The 20535-nt window shown below is 33.9% G+C and overlaps 2 protein-coding genes across 2 annotated transcripts; one reads left to right on the top strand and one right to left on the bottom strand.

The window, feature by feature from the left end:
* Nucleotides 1-852: 852 nt before the first annotated feature.
* LOC121257579 (uncharacterized protein C6C3.02c-like) lies at nucleotides 853-4808 on the top strand. The gene is made up of 5 exons (XM_041158643.1): nucleotides 853-1045; nucleotides 1534-1593; nucleotides 1785-1868; nucleotides 1990-2168; nucleotides 4479-4808. Exons 1-5 carry the CDS (start codon nucleotides 1024-1026, stop codon nucleotides 4575-4577), a joined length of 444 nt encoding a protein of 147 aa, XP_041014577.1. The 5' UTR covers nucleotides 853-1023; the 3' UTR covers nucleotides 4578-4808.
* A 3300-nt stretch (nucleotides 4809-8108) lies between these two features.
* LOC121257580 (gamma-glutamyl peptidase 5-like) lies at nucleotides 8109-12361 on the bottom strand. The gene is made up of 4 exons (XM_041158644.1): nucleotides 11792-12361; nucleotides 8980-9135; nucleotides 8653-8823; nucleotides 8109-8560 (listed from the first exon to the last, which is right to left on the bottom strand). Exons 1-4 carry the CDS (start codon nucleotides 12104-12106, stop codon nucleotides 8414-8416), a joined length of 789 nt encoding a protein of 262 aa, XP_041014578.1. The 5' UTR covers nucleotides 12107-12361; the 3' UTR covers nucleotides 8109-8413.
* Nucleotides 12362-20535: the final 8174 nt, after the last annotated feature.

A 20535-nucleotide genomic window follows, 5' to 3' on the forward strand; every position in this document is an offset into this window, starting at 1 on the left:
GTTGCTAATTTGAATGCACAATTGCATGCAATCAAAACTGAATGATAATCCATTAATTAATCAATCTAAATCTTTTTTTATTTTTGGCACCAAATTAGTATAAGGTATACAAATATATAATGAATGACTAGTTTGATTACATAAAATTAAATTATTTCATCTTATATAATCATTATAATTTTTTCAAATTCATACATAATATATAATAAATAATTTAATCTTTTCAAATTTTAAAATAAAAATTATATTATAATTATATTATATTTAATTTTTAACAAAACATTTCATTTGAACTACGTAATCAAACGAGATAAAAAGGAAATTGCAAATTAAGTAACTATTTCATGTAGTCCACCATAACTCCTTCGTAATACATACATATTATTGTCACAAACATTACACTTCAAAAGAACAGCACTCCCTAACACATATTTAACATTTTTAGTCGCATTTAATTCAAGTCCCAACTAGCCGTCATGGCAAATTGAAGGTGGAGTGTGCTTGATAAAGACAATTAAATAAAACTCAAAAATATATTAAAAAAATTAGTTAATATGATCATAGAAAAAGAAAAGACAGTGATTTAATACTTTTAATTTGTAAATAATATTTATCATAGATTTACTATTTGATACATCCATCAAACTAAATATCTAAATAAATAATACGTCAAAATAAATAAACAAATTTAAAAAAAAAATATCACACGGTTTCCAATTTCGAATGAACCTTAGCAGGTACGTCCTCCCATTCGTCTCTCATAAATCGTAGGGCTACGACAGAGACACGTGTTCTATCCGGGTACACGGAACTTTTGATATCCATATAGCGAGACACGTCAAGCATCACCGATTCACGGTTCACCCCAGCAAGCAACAGGTCAATGCGACGTCGTTAACCTCGCATATTCTGAAAGAATTATTCCTTTCAAAATATAAACTTCAGGTTTTGGGCATCATGCCATCATCTCTCTAGTCTCTGCGCTTCTGGAATTTTCACCCCTGTGCCGCCGATTCACGAACCATGCCTCGCCGAAGCTCCGGTGGTGAGTGTCTTCATTATCTTTCTCCAGATATGTGATCCTCCTTGTCAATTTACATAGTCTTTTTTAGGGTTTACTTCATGTTCCTCTCCATTCCTGTACGGTACTATTTCTAGGACAATACTTGTCTCCGGTTCCATTGTTGTACCAGGGTTTTGTTCTCTTCACTTTCTAGATAACTTGAAATTTTTCATTTAAAATTTGCTATTTTTTTCACATTTTGTCGGTAATTTAATGAAAGGGTTCTTATTTTCATTCTGTCTTTTTTTTTTTTGCTTGCAATTTCGGCATAGCTGGTATTAAGCTTTTGTCGAGCTTGAAGATTGTGCCTTGAGTAATAAGGAATTTGGTGCATTGTTTTTATGATTAAATATATGTAACTGTGGATCTGTATGATATGATAAGAACATTTGAATGGACATAATGCTCTTTCGTTTTTCCCTTTTTGTTTTATTGCTTCGACATCTTAATGGTTCCGACTTCCGCTGCAGGAAGATCTGCTTCCCGTGCACCCCCTCGTCCTGCTCCGGTGCGAAATCCACCTCAGCCAGGTATTATTGCTTTAAACTATGTATGCATTACCAACGAGATCTTTCTAAGTGTTTAGTTTTGTTTGGCTACCTATACTTTGTTCACACTTCATAGTATTGTTTTGGTCTCTGCACGCTGATTCATTTGCTTGTATTTCTATCGACTCTCTTCTGTCTGATTACATGTGTTTGTAATTTTTGTTTTGTTGCAGTTAACCATTCTCCTCCTCCAGCTCCTGCACAGGCTGTCAGTGGTGGATCTATTCTAGGAGGCATTGGTTCAACCATAGCTCAGGGTATGTGTTGAAGATTAATGCCTTTGTATTAGGATATGTATTATGTGTTGTTTCACTATGCATATCGTTGCCTAGTCATTTCAAATGGGAGCTATTCTAAATTTGTTGTCTCTAATTACAGGAATGGCTTTCGGCACTGGAAGTGCAGTGGCCCACAGGGCTGTGGATGCTGTGATGGGTCCTCGCACTATTCAACATGAAACCGTGGTCTCTGAGGCAGCTGCTGCTGCCCCGGCTTCCACTACAAACAGTCTTAGCGGCTCTGATGCATGCAATGTTCATTCCAAGGCATTCCAAGATGTATGCAATTCTACTCATATAATTACTGATCAAAAGAAAAAGAAATTCTACTCATATAATTACTTGTTTACAGATGTTATCTGGTGGTATCTTTTGAGATATATGAGAGTAATTTTTCTTCTCTTCCATACATGTTGGTAAATATTGCTCATCTATGTGGTCGTAGAGAAGGATTCAATATTTTCTTGACAGTTGCATTCTGCAAAATCTTCTGACTTAGTTTAGAATTAGGGCCGAGCAAAAATCCGACAATCCGACTCCAACAAGTCGGAGTTTTTTCCCTATTGGAAATCGGAGTCGGAGTTGGAGTCATTGACGAACCGACTCCGGCTCCACTCCGATCCGCCTCCGCCTCCGATTTTATACATATTTTATAAAAATATGTGTTTTTCTATATATTAATCATTTAAATTTTATACAACTATATCTTATATAGTTAGTTAAACTCAATAATATACTAGTTAAATAATATATTTATACTATAATATATAGACTAAATTGACTAATAAATAATAATAGTTTAGTATATGACTATATGTAAATATCATACTATTACAAATTTACAATATTACTACCATGTTACATGTAAGTTGTAACACTAAATTACTAATGTATGAATATAATAATATGTAATACTAATGTATATATAATATACTATAAATACTAAGATGCATAATAACATCAACATGTAATACTAATGGATAAACACTAATCTATAAATTTATAATAACATATAATACTAATGTATAATAACTAAAGTATTATTCATATAAATTTTATATAACAATATCTTGTATTAATTATATTTTTTGACTTAATAAATTCTCAACATATTCCTTTTGATAAATATATTAGTAATACTACTATACATTAGTATATTAATTAGATTTATGGTCTAATGCTAATACTATTAGTAATCCACTTTAAGTCTATATATAAATTACTATATAAATCACTATAGTATTAATTACTAATACTATATTACTACATGATACTATTAACTATAGTGATATACTAGTATTAGTATACTGATACTATCAGTGATATAGTCAGTATAGTGATTTATACTAATAGTATTATATATTTATACTAAATTAAAATCACTATAGTAAATACTAATATATAGTTATGCTAATCACTATAACTAATACTAATACTAATATAGACTATAGTTATAACTTATAGTATTATACTTATACTAAATCACTATAACTTATACTAATATAGTTATGCTAAATCACTATAACTATATATAGTATTAATATCACTATTAGTATAATATATAGTATTAATAATAACTAATACTAATAACACTATTAGTATAACTAATATCACTACTAGTATAACTAATACTAATACTAATAAACTAATAATATTAGTGTATTACTAAGATTTATATATATTAATATATATATCAAGTATAAGAGATTAGAGATTTAATATATATATATATAATATTAGATCACTAACATACTAATAGTATGATACTATAGTATTAGTAATTATACTATAAGATATAGTAATAGACTAATAGTATATTATAGTAATACTACATTATATATAAAATAGTAATACTATTTTTTGAATCTTCATTTCGTATATGGTGCCTTTTTTTTAATATTCATATATAATAATATATATATCATATATTTTTTATGAATCTTCATATATATATAATATATATAAAATTAAAAATAGATTCATAGTAATTATAATAGTATACTATAGTAACTATACGGTGCCTGCTTTTTTGAATCTTCATTTCGTATACGGTGCCTTTGTTTATTGTAGTGATTAGTTGGATGTGGATATGGAATCATGGATGATAGGAGTACATGTAAAAATAGGACTTTCTTTTTATTTTTAATTTTTGAATGCATGTTAGTATGTTACTTGTTTTATTTAGTTGTATTTTTTGTTATAATCAAAAGTTTAATAAGTTTAGATTGTAATTTTGAGAAAATTGAAATTTGAAAGCCCACAATTTTTTTTAAAAAATTGTGACCTACCATCTTTAGGATTGGTGTTTAAAGCTGCTAGCTTTCCTATATTACTGGAAATTAGCTGAAGTTCTATCATAGGAGCTTGTATAGAAATGAATAGTCTGTTTCTTCACTCTAGTATCTTGAGAATCCAAGAGTTTGGTGGGCAGTTTCTAAGTTTCATGTCAATTGCATTTTCTCAAACCTTTTTTTTTGTGCCTCTATGCTTTTAAGATAATTATTTTGATATTCCATGGATCTGCTTTATAATTTTACAAGTGGAAAGTTAATTTGGCGGCAACTGCTCTTTGGTTTTGTTTTATTGTAGTGCTTGAACAACTATGGGAATGACATCAGCAAGTGTCAGTTCTACATGGATATGCTGGCCGAGTGCAGGAGGAACTCTGGTTCTATGTTGAATGCCTAATCAATTCCCTTTGCCATGCAATGGAAAGTTTGCACCACTTATCCTAATTTTATGTTTGTGATGATGGTGATATGGTACTCCAGTTAGGGTTGAAGATTTCCTGTCCTTAACAATCTACAAAGACTGATGATGGTTCTTTATATATTCACCTTTTTTTATTGTCGGAAGGGGAACTTCTAAAACAATCCTATTCTGATTGCCCTTCATTCATATTCATGGATTCAAATCCTATTCTGACTGCTGAAATCTTGAGGGTTTTACTATTTTCGTTTCTGAGATTTGTTTTCTGGGCGTAGAGCTCCTGTGGAGCGGCTCTCGCATCCTCCCATTTTTAAACTGGGGATGCCACGTGTGGAATAAATATCTTAAGAAGGATTGATTATAATCTACAAAGACACGTTGCAAACCAAAGCATTTTATTCTTTCAGTGTTATTAACTTATTAGGACTGTTCATCCTGATCGATTTTTTTCCGACCTGGTCCGGAATCCGAAAAATAGGATTCTGGCTCGAAACAAATTCGGGCTAAAATCCGGATACACCCGGTTTGGTATACAATCAGGTACCTTTTTTTTTTTTTTTTTTTTTTTTTCTTAACTGCATTTAGCATTTTCTTTTTTTCAGTCCTCACAAAACCCACAAGCGATAGAATGAGCCCAGGAGCAGAATTTGTAGAGGAAGAGCCGCATAAAACAGGAAATTTATAGAACTAAAAAGCTTAGGGTGACCTGAAAATGAGCACAAACAGTAAAAACGGAGGTTATCTTCCAATTGGCAGTAAATGTACCAACACAATAGTAAAATCAGGTGGAATGAAATGGATCTTATAGATCCATAGCAAACTTAAGTTTATCATTATGAAGGATAAAGACTCTTGTTTTCCTCTTATATCCAGCACATTATACCCTATGGCAGCATCTACATGTTACCACTACTAATTATTTTCCCGACTTCTCTCTCTTAAAATTTTTGCAAAGAGAGATGTCTCTATCACTACGGGGTTAAAACTAAGACAATAAAATTTAGATTAAAAAATAGAAAAAAATATGCTCATCATTATTTTTTTAATCTCATATGTGATATTAAATAATCGATTTATAAATAAAATTTAATAAATAGTTTTTAATTATTTAATATCAGATAATAAGATAATAAAAAAAAAATAGATGATGTAACATTGCTCGAAGAATGCTCGTGTTGGTTGGCTGTACACACCATGGCACGAAGGCTTCTACTGCAATAGATTTGTATGGTCCTAAATGAAGGGTGGACTGGCTGCCAAAGTCAAAATACATTTTACTCTCTGGAAGGTAAATCACATTTAAAAAGACATGGACGAAAAAGTACATATGGTACGTAGAAAAATAACAATCTACCACATGCACGATCACAATAGATAAAGACAGATCTTTGAAAGGGAGAGGTTACATATACTTCCAAATTTGATGTTTCCTTTTTTTTATCCAAAATTATATATATATATATATATATATTATATTGGACTAAATTAACATTATAAAAAAACGTGGGAGGAGGGTAGAGCGAAAGGTTGTGTTTTTTTTTTTTTAGTAAATTAATGATATGAAGGCTGGTTAGGTCTGGAGGGGCCTCCCATGCAACAACGCTTCCTACATTTATAGCTTAATCTAATTTTCGTCTAAAATACGTACGTTGTGAACTACTATAGTGCTATGGTTGTTGCGTCTATATACGTTGGTGCCACCAATAAGTTGTGGAAAAATATTTAAGAGATAGTTCGGTCATTTTGTCACAAAATTTTGAAAATAATGATTTTATATTATTATTAAGAATGGGCCGTCAAAACCCCTCATTCTCCCTTAGATGGTTTTGTCGAATGGAAAATACTATGTTCTGATAATAGGTCTTGGTGATGGGTTCCAACACAATTTTTTTTTTTTTTTTAAACTTAGTAATTAAAGAATTATTTTTTGATAAACTTGGTGCTGATGGGTTTGAATACGGATTGGTTTGAAGATCTAAGTACTTTGCCCAGAAAGTTAAGAGGTCTATTGGGCATGGATATAATTGGTCTTCCTTACTTGCATATATCGTAGTGAGGCATTTTTCTTGCAGTTGTTTTTTCTCTACTATTCTATTATCTGTTTGAGCTGACTTTTTATTGTAGGTGGTTTTTTAGGTTGGTTTTCCTGGTTCTTATGTATTTTCTTTTCAGATTGAAATTTAGTTTGATGTCTAGGGCTTTTTTATGCCTGGGTTTTGGTCTTTTTATGGAATATTTGTAACCCCAAGGCTTCTAGTTTGTAATCACAGTTTTCCTTTGCTACAAATGAGGACTTATTAATAAATTGGGGTACCGTCATACCTGAAAAAAAAAATTATTTTTTAAGAATATTGTAATTTTTTTAAAATGTTTAAAATGATTAAAAAAAATACATGAGGAAAAAAAATACATGTACTTGTCAGGAGAATACCTGGAAAAAATTTCGGTAAGTGTAGTGCCACCATTGTGGAATATAATGTTGTTCGTTGTAACCAACAAGTAAACATAAACGTATATATGTAAAACATTTTTTTAAGAAACTAAAAAGTAGATAGAACTTACATTTTTAAATATCACGAGTTGGTAAAGATCAATAGTTAGCTGAAAATAAAAGCAAGCATATAGTACGTAGTATTCAGTCAAAAGAGAAACATCATCACAAGGGTTGGAATCTTTTGACTCGAGGGCTTATGCTTCTCTCATTTTTGTGCTTAATCTCCATCATTAAGGAGAAAACAATTAAACGAATTGTCGATAGAAAATTAACAGGGTTAGAGCATTAGTAGTCTACTCAATAAAATTTAGCCAAAACTTAAATAGAGAATTCACTTTTATAAATTTAGTTTGTCACTTTCAATAACATCAAATAACAGACTCCAAATCTATCAGTACTATTATATTAAAATATTAATTTTGATATTTTGATTTATTTTAATTCTAATTATAATTTGAATATTTGTTCGTTATTAAAAGAGTACATATTAATTTTCTAATGTTGATATTAGATTTTAAAAGAAAAAATTCATATCAACTAATAATAATATTGTAAAACTAGAACTTGAAGCACTTCAACAATATAATACCACTTCATTGAAATGATGACTGATGCCAATAAGGTGGCTTGTCATTTCTAAAATGAAAAATCTATTCATCATCCCAACTCCCATAATCTCATGATGTGATATTAGATGGTAAGTTTACAAGTGAAATGTAATAAATCATTTCTAATCACCTAATATCACATCATAGAATGATAAAAATTAAGATGATGAGTAGCATTACTCTTTCTAAAATATATTGACGCTTGGCACTTATAGCTAGCACAAGCTAAGATAATACCAACAGTGGCCCATCTTTTATCTTTATGCTGTTAATTCGTCTAAAATGGTTATAAAATAGTGTTGTCAACACATGACCCAAATAATAACTCAAAAATAAAACAAGTAAAAATAGACACAAAGACAGAAAAGAAAAAAAAAAAAAAGTTATGATTTCCATGACAAATATGGGTAGGTTTGTAAATTTCGACTTAATTTCTCGATATGCACGAACTACAGTTCATCAATGATATCTTGATGAAGATAGCCAACTCCGAAAACAGCTAGCTGGCTAGCTAGCTAATTAATTAAACTAATTGCCTCCTAATATTGCAGCTATATATAATAATAATGCTAATTAATTAACTTGCATGATAGCTATATATATTATATATAGCGCCGGATCATGACTGCCCTATCACAGTACTTAGATGATCTCCAACTCGATCTTAATTCCTTCTACTACTACTTCCGAACGAACACGATCGAGTGCTATAACTAATATTTACAATTTTCTTCTATTGATCTAACGAAGTCCATTCCAGTACTACCCTTGAGAAAGCTAATGCACAGTTTCTTCCATGCCTCTCTATCCGGCTCATGACCTTCTCCCATCTTAGCTCTCACCTCCTCAGCATAGGATTCCTGCATAAAATACATACCAAAACGATTAAATATATATATATATATATATATTATATAATAGTTGATGAGACGGATTATTTATAGGGACATACCATAATCAAATCGCGTTGGAGAAGGCGGTCATCAACGAGGTGAAGAAGAATGTCGTGTGTGTACTCGGGGTGACCTTGGATGCCCATGAAATGATTCCCATACCTAAACATCTCGATTCCTGTTTTCTCAGACCATGCAATCACCTCAGCCTTGGCAGGAAGTTCCCGGACCTGACATGCACATTATATACACAAGGAATTAAGTATGTCACATTAAGAAAACATATGATTAATTAGTTGTGATTGCAAGTGTCAATATTCCTGCATGCTAGCTGTCCGGTTACAAAGTGATACAGGAATATTGAGCTTCCATTTAGATAGAAATACCTCGTCTCGGTGGCATTCGATCAGAGAGAGAGTTGCAGGAATTTTCAGATCAGAAGAAAGGAGCTTTAAGGAGGATGATAAATGAATGGTTGTGACTCCAATGTCCCAGCCCGACATGTTCCGACCTGTCTGTCCTCCAATTGCACGGGCTAGTATCTGATCAAAATCGTAATTCATTAATTTTTACATAACAAAGAAAATTTATTTCTTTCATTTGGATATATATTCATGTTTAAAAACACGAGGCTCGTAAATTATAATTACCACCATAAATATTTACAAGAAGAAAAATGGCAACCAACAAGATCCTTCGCTACCCCAAAACAAAACTTAGCCTAGAGGAGTATCTATCAGAAAATAGTATCCATTAATAAAATTAGAGAAAAACTAAATCCACTGTACACCCATCTCCAGAATGGATACCCATAATTTTTTTTAAAAATTTTTTACTTAGTAATTAAAAAAATATTTTTTAACGACGTTGTGAATATTTTTAAATATTTAAGAATATGAAAAAAATAATAAAAAAATAAACAGTCTTGTCAGAAGGCATTCTCATGTTAAACCCGTCTTATAAAACTAATTTTTTGACCTTGTTTAGATTCAAAACTTATTTTAACTCATCATTACAATTTTTTTAAATTTCTACATAAAATATAATAAATAATTTTAAATTTTAAATTCTAAAAAAATAATAATATTAAAAATAATATTTTATTCCTCAACTAAAATTATTTCAGTTCATCACAATTTATCATCTAAACGGACGTTCAAGTTTCATGGGTCAGATAATAGATCGTACGTCCCTCGCATGTAACGTCAGTCTCAGGCATACCTTTCGTACTCAAAAAGTGGCCAGGGAACGGTACAAGACATCTTACGTCAACTCTATTCATAAAAAACAAGACATCTTATTTCCAATATTATAGGACCACGGGGCAGTCCCAGATAGAGGATTAACTGGCCCGACACGCACAATTCATGATCATGTGCAGCCATCACGTTTTAATTTCTAACAGAAAGATATATATTGATTTACAGCCTACCAACAATTGCGGTGCGTCACTCATGCATATATATATGATGTGGAAACGATAATGTATTTTAAGGTTTTGCTCTTTCTTCAGATCAATCTTTTGCAGAACATTATGGTGCTTATCTCTTCTTTTTTTGGGACATGGGATTTACTCAATAATGCCAAACTTATGGTAATTGTATACCAACAAAGACACCTACCGTAAATAATGTCATTCATGAACTAATATATAAAGAATACTGCTATATCTGTAAAAAAATTATATAAAAATAATTTTACAAAATGACGTAACTTTATCTTATTCGTCTTAATCTAACGAACCACATCAAGTCACGTTAGTTTGTAAGATTACTTTTGTGTGATTCCTATGTGATTAAAGTATTTCTCATATATAAGACATACATGTTTTCTACTTTATACCCCAAAATTGATGCATTCCACTCCTAAAGTATAAAAAATAGATTTTTTTGCAAGTTCTATTAAGATCATTAAGCTGTCATATCACTTATATTTCATCAATTTTAAGGTTAAAATTGAATAAAGAAACAAAATATGTTTTGTTTTTTTAATAAATAGGATATGTAATTTGTCGGTTTTGTAAGTTTAGAATGTAAAGTGTAAAATCTCTAATTATTTAAAGGTGCAAAGTGTAATTTTACAAAGACAATAGTAAGTAAACATGCATGAAACATGCATGATATTCAAGATTTTCACCTTACTAAATCATTCTTCACGTGACATTCAAGAAATTAGGCTTGCCTCCTTGTCACTTTTTGACTGTTAGGTTTCAACAAGTCCTAATCACGGCCAACATATGGTTACATGGCACATTCGTCAATTATATCTTCAGAGTACTACTTCATTACATCGTTTCTATTAAGTTTGAATGTTCAGAAAGTTTCGTGTACCTACGTTAATTTGGCAATAGAGAAATTTTGAAAATTCTTTAAAAAAATATCTACTCTCGAGCTAAATGTCTTTTTAAAAAAAAAATAAAAATAAAAATAAAAATAAAAGAAGAGGACACATCCTCTTCTTTGTTGACTTACATATATAATATGATTTATAAAAAAATTTAAAAATTAAATCCTTTGAAAAGCTATATCTACGAGAATATATATTTTACACCAATTTATAAATAGAAAAATTATATATAAAAATTATACTCCATTTAAAATGTAATTGCACAAAGACCGAAAAAGAAGGCTATACTTTCCGTCCAAACGTGGTCAGCGACACACCTACCGGACTCCGTGCCAACCGCCTCGTGACTTTTTCAGTTTCATCTCTCTCTCTCTCCGCCTCACACAACTGCCGCCATGGCGTTTGCTTTCGTCTCGTTAAAGTCATCATGCACACGCGCATTAGTAGTAGCGCGTACAAACCACGAAAATAACAATTACGACGGCTACCGACGAACTTTTTTTTTTTTTTGGCGAGTGAGATATTGATGGGAAAAAAAAATGCTGAAAAAATCATTTACAGAGTGAAAAGATCAAAATACTAAAACCCAGAAATTAAAAAGGAAAGAAAACTTTTGAAATGGATAGAGAAACAGCTCGGGTTTTCCTTTAGATCAGGAGTGCTTGGATATGCAATGTGGCATGAGCATCCACCGGTTTCTAGTGCAACAGAATGGGTGGAAGGTGGAGAATCAATAGGCTGGCACCATATCCCAAATTGAGTAATTTAAAGCACGCAAAAACAGAAAAACAAACCACTATTCTAATGGCCGAATTAGGAGATTAAACTATGAAGACAAATAGAATTAATTACCTGGTGTCCAAAGCATATCCCCAGAACTTTTTTCTTCATGGAGTCCAATTTCTTCAACAGATTCAACAGTTTACAGATCCAAACGTCGTTTCCATGCGCATCCTTGCAGCTTCCAGTGATCACAAACCCATCAAAAACACCGATCTCTTCGTCGTCCGGGAACTCGCCGCAGGCCACGCGGTACATTTTCCACGTCTCGCCTTCCTCGGCCAGCATTCTCACGAACACCCCAAAGTACCCTCCGAACTTCTTCTTCACGTAGTCCGAGTCCTCTGCGCACAGAAGAACGGCGAATCTCTTCCCACCCATTTCCATTCTCTCTCACTCTCTCTCTTTCTCTAAATGGGGGTTTTACAGAGATAGAGAAAAACAAGGAAGAAATACTGTTTCGGCCTTTGCTCTCCTTCTCTCTCCGTAAATGCCCTCTTTCTCACTCCAAAAACCAACTGAGAGAGAGAGAGAGAGAGAGAGAAAGATAAGAGAAAGAGGAGACCGATGATCGATCTTCTCAAATATAAGCGTTGGGGTTATCCCTCTCTCTGTTTTGTTTTATTTGTTCGGAGGTTGTCACAGATGGCCAAGAAGGAAGCTGGTTATAAACTGGTGGCGGGTTCCAGAAAGGTAACGTTCGGACACCTAATTCACTAGCGTAGCCTCGGCCCACTATTTGGTCGTTTACCAGAATTACCCTCGATGTGAAAGCTATTCATTCCAATTCAAACTTATTCTAGATTTCTAATACTTAAATGTTGACAGTAATGAATGAATCTAACCGGATTACGGGATGGATTGGGACTCACCAATGTACCTTGCCTCAAACTCCTTAAAAGTTGGTCCCCTTCTTTTTCGCACTAAACAACCTTACTTCCAATTTCCAAATTGGATTATCATCGCGCAAACATAAAAAAAATAAAAAATAAAAAATAAAAAAAAATAAAAATTCTTACATAATTCGGTGTGGTTAAATGAGATGAGATGAGTTAAAATGATTTATGAATAATAATAATAAGATATTTGAGTTAAAGATTTAAAATTAAAAAGTATTTGTATTTGTGATGTTTAAATATTAAGTCTCGTTTGTTTTCATAACTCATTTTAAGTACTCATCTAATTATTACAATTTTTTAAATTTTCTTATAAAATAAAATAAAAAATTCAACTTTTCCAAATCTCAAAATAAAAATAATATTAAAAAAATATATTCTAACAATATTTTATTTAATTTTTAGCTTTAATCTCAACTCATTTACGAAAACAAACGAGGAAGATGAGATGAGATAGAAGCATCTATCTATCGAAACTAGGTTTTAAAGTAATAGAAAGAGAAATGTTAAATATAGTTAAGAAATGCTAAATATACTTATAAAAAAGAGAAATGATAAATGTACTTATAAAAAAAGAGAAATGCTAAATGTATTTAAGAGAAACTTATAAAAGATTTACTTCTACGTTCAGCTATTGATATGGTGAAAATTATAAAATTTGATTTCAAAAGAAAATAATAAAATTAGTCTTGTAAGTTTTTTATAAGTAAAATTGTAAATATATATAATATGTAGCAAAACTAAAAAAAATCATACAAATTGACATAGATTCATATGATACATTAGATTTATTTTGTAGTAAAAATAATTTTTCAATCTAAGACCTTAATTTATGAATTTATTTTTTAAGAAATCTCTTTATAGAATACCGGCAATTTGGTGAGTTATAGTTGTAATTTAAATAGTATTGCGTGTGTAATGTTCTCCTGAACCTGATCTTTGGTTTCAGATATATGCCCGTTGTACTTAATTGAGGCTCCTAATTCGCAGTTTGGTTGGCAATATTTATTCGATCGGTCATGTGCAGGCCGTGCATTTTGATCGAGTTAATTCCATAGCCGGAAATTCTCCACGGTCGTGTACGTTTCTGCATGCATGGTATTAATTTGGAGCTAGCATATATAATATGCAGTCGCTTTTCATGTACATGCAGTTTATGTGGAAGTTGGAGCCTTTTCTAATTTTTGCCGCTGGAGATCAGTGGAGACTACTGTATATGTAAGATAAAGAGAAGATCAAGTGGGTCGATGCTAGTGCATGAAGTTTACACAACAAATGAAATTTGGATTCATTAATTTGTAATGCAAATTAGTGTAAACATATAAGAGAAAAAGTTTAGATCACTAGTCTTGATTATTAGTAGTATAGGATGACTAGAAAAGTTCAATACACAAACCATTGCATGCATATAATTTATGTGATGGTAATTTCTTCATGCGACTAAATTCAAGCCCCAAGAGTCGATTAATTGTTACAAAAATATATGGCAAGACTCGTGCATATATCCGTACGTTTTGGTAACATTAATTGCTTTCCATGCTTTAAATTAGCATGCACCTACTCATAAAGAAGATTTGTACGATCAAATTTCCAAAAATTCAGAGGATATTCTTAATTTCCTTGATTGTAATACCTTATATACAACTCAATTTATATATACAGTTATGCAAAAATTAAAATTTAATTTAGAAGAAAACTCAAATTAATTAATTAATTTTTTTCAATAAATGGTACTATCACATATATATATATATTGGTACTTGATTGTGAAATTAATTGTGGAATAATTATGTCCATATCATCCATCTTTTCTTATTTTTGGTTTGAAATTATTTCATCAACCATGCATAATTATGTCTTCCCCATAGAAACTAGTGCATGCAACTACGAAACCACATGAAGACCGCTTTATCACCAAGTCATTGGCTGAGGGATCAATTTATAATGGAAGTTTCTTTCTTTTGTTTTTTCCTCCCTTTTTTCTTTGGCCAATGAATGATATTCCAACCACTACAAAGCTAGTCCACATGAGGGATTGCTTTGACTTTGATTGGTGGAGTCTGAGTATGATTAGCCCATATATTTTGCCTATATATCTATTGCGTGTTCCTATCTATATTACCAACAAATTAAAGTTGTGATAACTAGCTGGAAAACCACTAAGGATCAATTCTTAGTGGAATGGATATTTAGGTCCCTGTTATAAGTTCACGACTAATGGACAGGTTCAGTTTATAGGCCCAAGACTGGGGACATATTGTCCAAGAGCCCATAAGCCCACTGTCCAAAAGCCAATGTGACCCATTAGTTTAACCGTATGATATGATAATGCCGATGGATCATGATAGTTATCTCGTCCGCTTATTATGGGATAATTAGTGCTTATTTATGTCCCCAACACCTCTATAAATAAAACATAAAGGTAACACTAAATTCTAACTTTGGCTTATATACACATATCGAGATCACATTTCTCTAACTTAGGCATCAGAGCTTCCCTAAGCAACCAGTACTGCCTTCTCATCTGTTGCAAGTCATCTGAGCAGTTGATGGTATGAAACACATTATTTACAGTGGTGGCCACATGAGGATGCAGACGAACCAGCTCGCAATTGGCAGAAGCCAATTGAGACTCCAACTCCTTTATCTTTGTTTTATGCTCTTTGTTTGTGGAGTCCAAGCGCACCATGATTTTGGCCGTCTTATCCAAGTGGGCTTCGGCGTCCTCTCGACTCTTCTTATAGGCACCAAACCGGGACTCCAACCCTGCGTAATTCCCCTTTGCCTCGGACAATTGAAGGTTAAGCTGCCTACGCTCCTTTGCATGTGACGTTTTCATCGCTAATAGCTCAAGTGCGAGCTTTTTGCGCTCCTCCTCAGAGGAAGACAGTGCCTGGGCAAACTCCCGAGAGCGCTGCTTAGTCTCTGCCTGCAACTTCCGAGAGGAGGCTAGTGCCTCACTCAGGAGGGATACATGGGCTTTGGCAAACACCCGTTCCAATTCCACCAGCAAAAGAGCAAAACTGTCACGGGCTTGGAGGGACTAGGCACAAAGCAATTCGCCCCATACCTCACAGGACTCTTCACGGAAAGACTCGAGGTCGGCTTTTAAGACATGAATGTGCCAATTAGCTTGTTCCAGATAGCACTCAACCTTAGTCTTCTCAGCCAAAAGATGCTCCCTCTCTTTCTTGGTGAAGAACCCTTGAATTCGCCTCTTCCACACCTCATCTTCCAAGTGGGCACGATCACTCACAATCCAAGCCTCCAGGTCGTCCACCCCTACACAGTACAAAGGCCAAACAAGATAGTCATTACAAGTAAGAATAACCAACAATCAAAGAAGAAGATCAGGTACAAAGTAAGACAATATCGAGGATAAGAAATCCTTCAAGCGTCGAGACATCTCCGCTACGGGCCCGGAAGGAGGAGGAAGACACCTGGGCGCTGCCCCCTAGACCCCACTTGCTTCAACTGCCGCTTGAGTTCCCCTTAATAAGGAATACACTAAAGGCATGAGAGGGCGATTGGAACTTCTGTCTCATACACAAACACACCTTGACCTTGACCTTGGTCCCTGTCTTCATGATCGTCACTCTATCGCCACCAACTATATCTGGACCGTCCCCATCTCTCCCTCTTCTTCTAAGGATGAGCCACTCCCTCTTGGGAAGTTTAAGAGTCCCCATCACTACCAAAAGAAGAGGGGGAAGGGGAGGGAATAAAGACCCTCTCTTGATCTGTGGGAGGGGTCTCACCCTCGAGATGGTCGTTGGTAGGGAACTGGTCGTGAAATCTTGCCCACCATAGGTTTCAACGCTGTCATCGCCTTCGATGTCGGTCTGAGTGCCCCCAACTTGATGGGCAACAGCTTTAGGCGTGTCCACCCTAGACATGCCCATGGAAAATGTGTTGTAAATATCTGCAAAAATATCACCAACACTAGAAATTGAAATCGAGGAGAGAAGGGAAGGGAACTCAAAAGGTAGAGTACTCACTAAACCAGACTCATTCGAAGGCAAGTCAAAATCGAAAGCCGTCTCTAGGTCAACAAGAGCTTGCCCTATGAGCCCATTGAGGTCGTCAAGACTTGGTGATGTGGGCAGTGACACCCTCACAGGAGAGACTTCTGGTGCCTTACTCCCAACAGCAACGTTAGAACTAAAAGCCAAGACCCTTTCTGATTCCACTTCTAACTCCACGACGGGCTCTGTAGTTTCACCCTCGCCGTCTTCAGTACTATGATAAGGGCGTTTTTTGGGACACTCAGCAGACGAAAGAGCATGCCTCTTTGTCAGAGGTGTCAAAACCTTAAGTTTACACCCCCTAACGTGAACATGATTAGGCACCACAAAGAACCTATCGATGTTGGCGGTGGTCAGGAGTTGCTCAGTCCCCAAACCACCATATTTTTCTTTAGCTCAGTTGAGGACTATATCAACACTAGAGTGCTCTTTATCAGTTAGCTATATCAAGAGGTTTTTGTCTTCAGGGACTTTACCCCAATTCGCACGAACGGAGAAATCTTGCCCCAATTCGCACGAATGGAGAAATCTTGGATGTGCCTTTCTCTAGCGGGAAATTCCCAACCTTTCCCAGAAAGAAAGAATTTTTTTTTCCCTCTTTTCTGCCATTGTTTGACATTAGAGTGGCGGGGCTCAAACGCCACCAAGCGTTGTGAATGAACACGAAAACTACAAATGTTACCTGGTAGCCCTTTTACGGAACAAAAGGAAAGGAATTCCTTGGTGTTCAAATCTAGATACGTCTCCCCCAAGGGCTCCAAGGTCATGTGAAAGATCATGCATGAGCATGGTAGAACACGCCACGCATGCGAATGAAGTTAAGCAAGAGCCAACCCCAGAAAGTCCAAGACATCGCTGACTGGACCAATGAAGGGGAATAGCAAGCCATGCGCTAGGGCACAAATCGGGAGGGAAACAGATCTTGCGTACCCTTCCTTATCAACGCATCCCCCCTTTGGAATAGAGAGCTTTACAGAATGGGGGATGCAATAGATGGACCTCAACTTCGTTAGGTCCTGCTCAGTAAGGGTGGAACACTAAGTGAATCCCTCGAAGAATGGAATGGCTTGGTTGTCAGAAGGCTCTGCAGTAGCATCGGAATAGGCCTTCACCGGAGCTTGGGCCAAAAGTTGGTTAAGGGTACGTGAGGAGTCACAGCTAGCCATGAGAGAGGATGTGAGAAGGAAAATGAGATAGGGTGCGAGAAGGAAAATGAAAGAGAATGTGAAAAAGCAAGAAGAGATACGGCACGGATAGGAGAGATGAAATGAATCAAGAAAATGAAAGAGGGGAGAGGGTAATGATGAGGAGGTTCTTGGAAAGCCAAACGGGTGACAACGCTGATGGTTACCATTCTTTTCAAATGGGATAGAATAAAAGTGTATGAACAATTGTGTGGCCACATTTTTGGGGTATGACGACAAGTTTGGACCTACACTTTAATTAGTGTGGATCCTTAGTGGGGTAGAAGGAAATGAAGTCTAATGGGCCGCCAACCTAACTTAAGCGAGTGGGGTAAGGTGCCTCCATGACCCAAGCCAGCGGATAAGGTATCTTCACGTGGATTAAAAGGATATGAAATAAATTAATTCATTTTGTGCCAGCACATAGGAAATTAGCGAGCTAACTGTAAGGGATATTTAGGTCCCTTGGTTATAAGTCCACAACTAGTGGATAGGTTCAGCCAATGGACCCAAGACTAGGGACGCACTGTCCAAGAGCCCATGTGACCCACGAGTTTAACCGTGTGATATGATAACGCGATGGATCATGATAGTTATCTCGTCCACTTATTATGGGATAACTCGTGCTTATCTATGTCCTCAACATCTCTATAAATAACACCTAAATGTAACACTGAACTCTAACTTTGGCTTATATACACATATTGAGATCACGTTTCTCTAACTTAGGCACCGTTACTTTCCTGGGCGACTAGTGCCGCCCTCTCATCTGTTGCTAGTCATCCGAATAATTGGTGATGTGAAATATGTCATTTACACTTATATATATATATATATATATTACATATGTATATATATGATGCAATAATTAAGAACGTTCTTTGCAATCATATATGGTTGAAGATAATTCCTCCTTTAAAATTTAATGCAACCATGTTCCATAAATATTAATTAATGCAAGAATATTCAACTTTTCGTTCAACATTATATATCATTTGTTCCCCATTTATAGGAAAGAAATGTAGCTAAGACTTTAAAAATTGAGAAATATTAGACTCGGAAAAATATTCCCCAAAATATCTACTCTATGTAATTAACTAGTCACTCTTGACGTGATACGTATTATTTATCATGTGAAAAATATTTTAGTCATAAAATAATTACATAAAAATAAACTCATAAATTGATATAACTTGATAAATTGATATAACTTGATGCGGTACGTTAGATTGTAAAATTGAGCAGTGCTACACTGCCGCGTGAGTAGCACCGTTCAGACTTACCGCTAGTTACTTTTGCAACTTTTTTTTTATTTTTCTATTCACATTTTTTAATATATTTACATATTTTTAAAAAATAAAAAATATATATCAACACACTTAAAATCAGTTAAAAAAAAATTATCAAGCGGTACATTTGAGTGGTACACTTGGAGAGGCAAAATAGATTTTCTCTTGTAAAATTAATTTTATTATAAAATAGTTTTAATGGATCACATGAAGCCACATTATTTCGTAAATTTATTTTTGTGTAATTTCTTTTTATATACAGCACTTCTTTTATCATATAAAACCATGTCAATATATGAATTTTATATTTTCATAATATGTTTTTAAACTTAACATTTTTTCTTTTATAGATAAATATGTTGGTCTTTCCAAAAAGTGAGAGAATTAAAAGGAAGAAAAGAAAGATGAACGAAGGTGGGCAAAATGGTAATTGAGGCACGGTGATATTATAGTATTGGGGGCACTTTAGCAATTGTGAATAGGCAAAAATGGGATGGTGGCTGGCGGGGAAGATGCATGCAAGATAAAAGATTGCACCCAATATTATAATGTCACACATATCCTTAATCTATAGTTGAAAGGGGTGTGTCGGGGGCACGAGGCACTTCCAAGTTTTCACGTGATTTTCTATCACCTGGTTACAGTCACGTGTACACCTTAGCAAATGGATTCCATACACGTATACAGCCACCATATCCTCTTTATTGTAATCCTTTACTTTGTTCTGAAGCCAACATCAGATTTTTTTTTTTTTCTTTTTGATGTGAGTATTATTTTAAAAGGTATATGATTTTTATTTTTTTTTTCTCGAAAAAAATTATTTTTAATTATGGTAGAAATCACACTTATCTATAAATAACATTAAATACCGTATTATTTTTATTTCTATCCTAATTATATAAAGAGAAATGATAGTTACAATTATAAGTGTACAAACACTATGTAATCACTTTGAAAAAAATAAATAAATACGATATCCACATAAAAAAAATTAATTTTTTAATATTGGACCCACTCTTTCTCAAAATAATTACACGGCGCTTACACACTCCATAATTGTATATATCATTACTTTTATATAAAATAGGCAAGACATATTATATATACATTCTTATTTTATTTCATTAGTATTCCAATGACTTCTGTAAGCTCAAAAATAAATAAATAAATAAAAAGGTTAAATATATATTGCTTAATTTCGACTCCGGGAAGCTTAAGCAGTGCATGAAGTTGTGAGCATGAAAACTGCATAAAAAGAAGAAGAAGAAAGGTGCTTGTCATGTGGTACAAAAAACAAAGTGAGATGTCGGAGAACAAACACAAAGAAAGCCTCCTGCCTAATTCTTTCAATCCCACAAATCTCGCGAAAAAAATAAAGGAAGGTCAGAATTTGAGGGCTGAGGACAGTGCGTATATAGCTAT

Source organism: Juglans microcarpa x Juglans regia, chromosome 3S (genome assembly GCF_004785595.1).
Source record: "Juglans microcarpa x Juglans regia isolate MS1-56 chromosome 3S, Jm3101_v1.0, whole genome shotgun sequence".
In the NCBI taxonomy this organism is placed as follows: domain Eukaryota; kingdom Viridiplantae; phylum Streptophyta; class Magnoliopsida; order Fagales; family Juglandaceae; genus Juglans; species Juglans microcarpa x Juglans regia.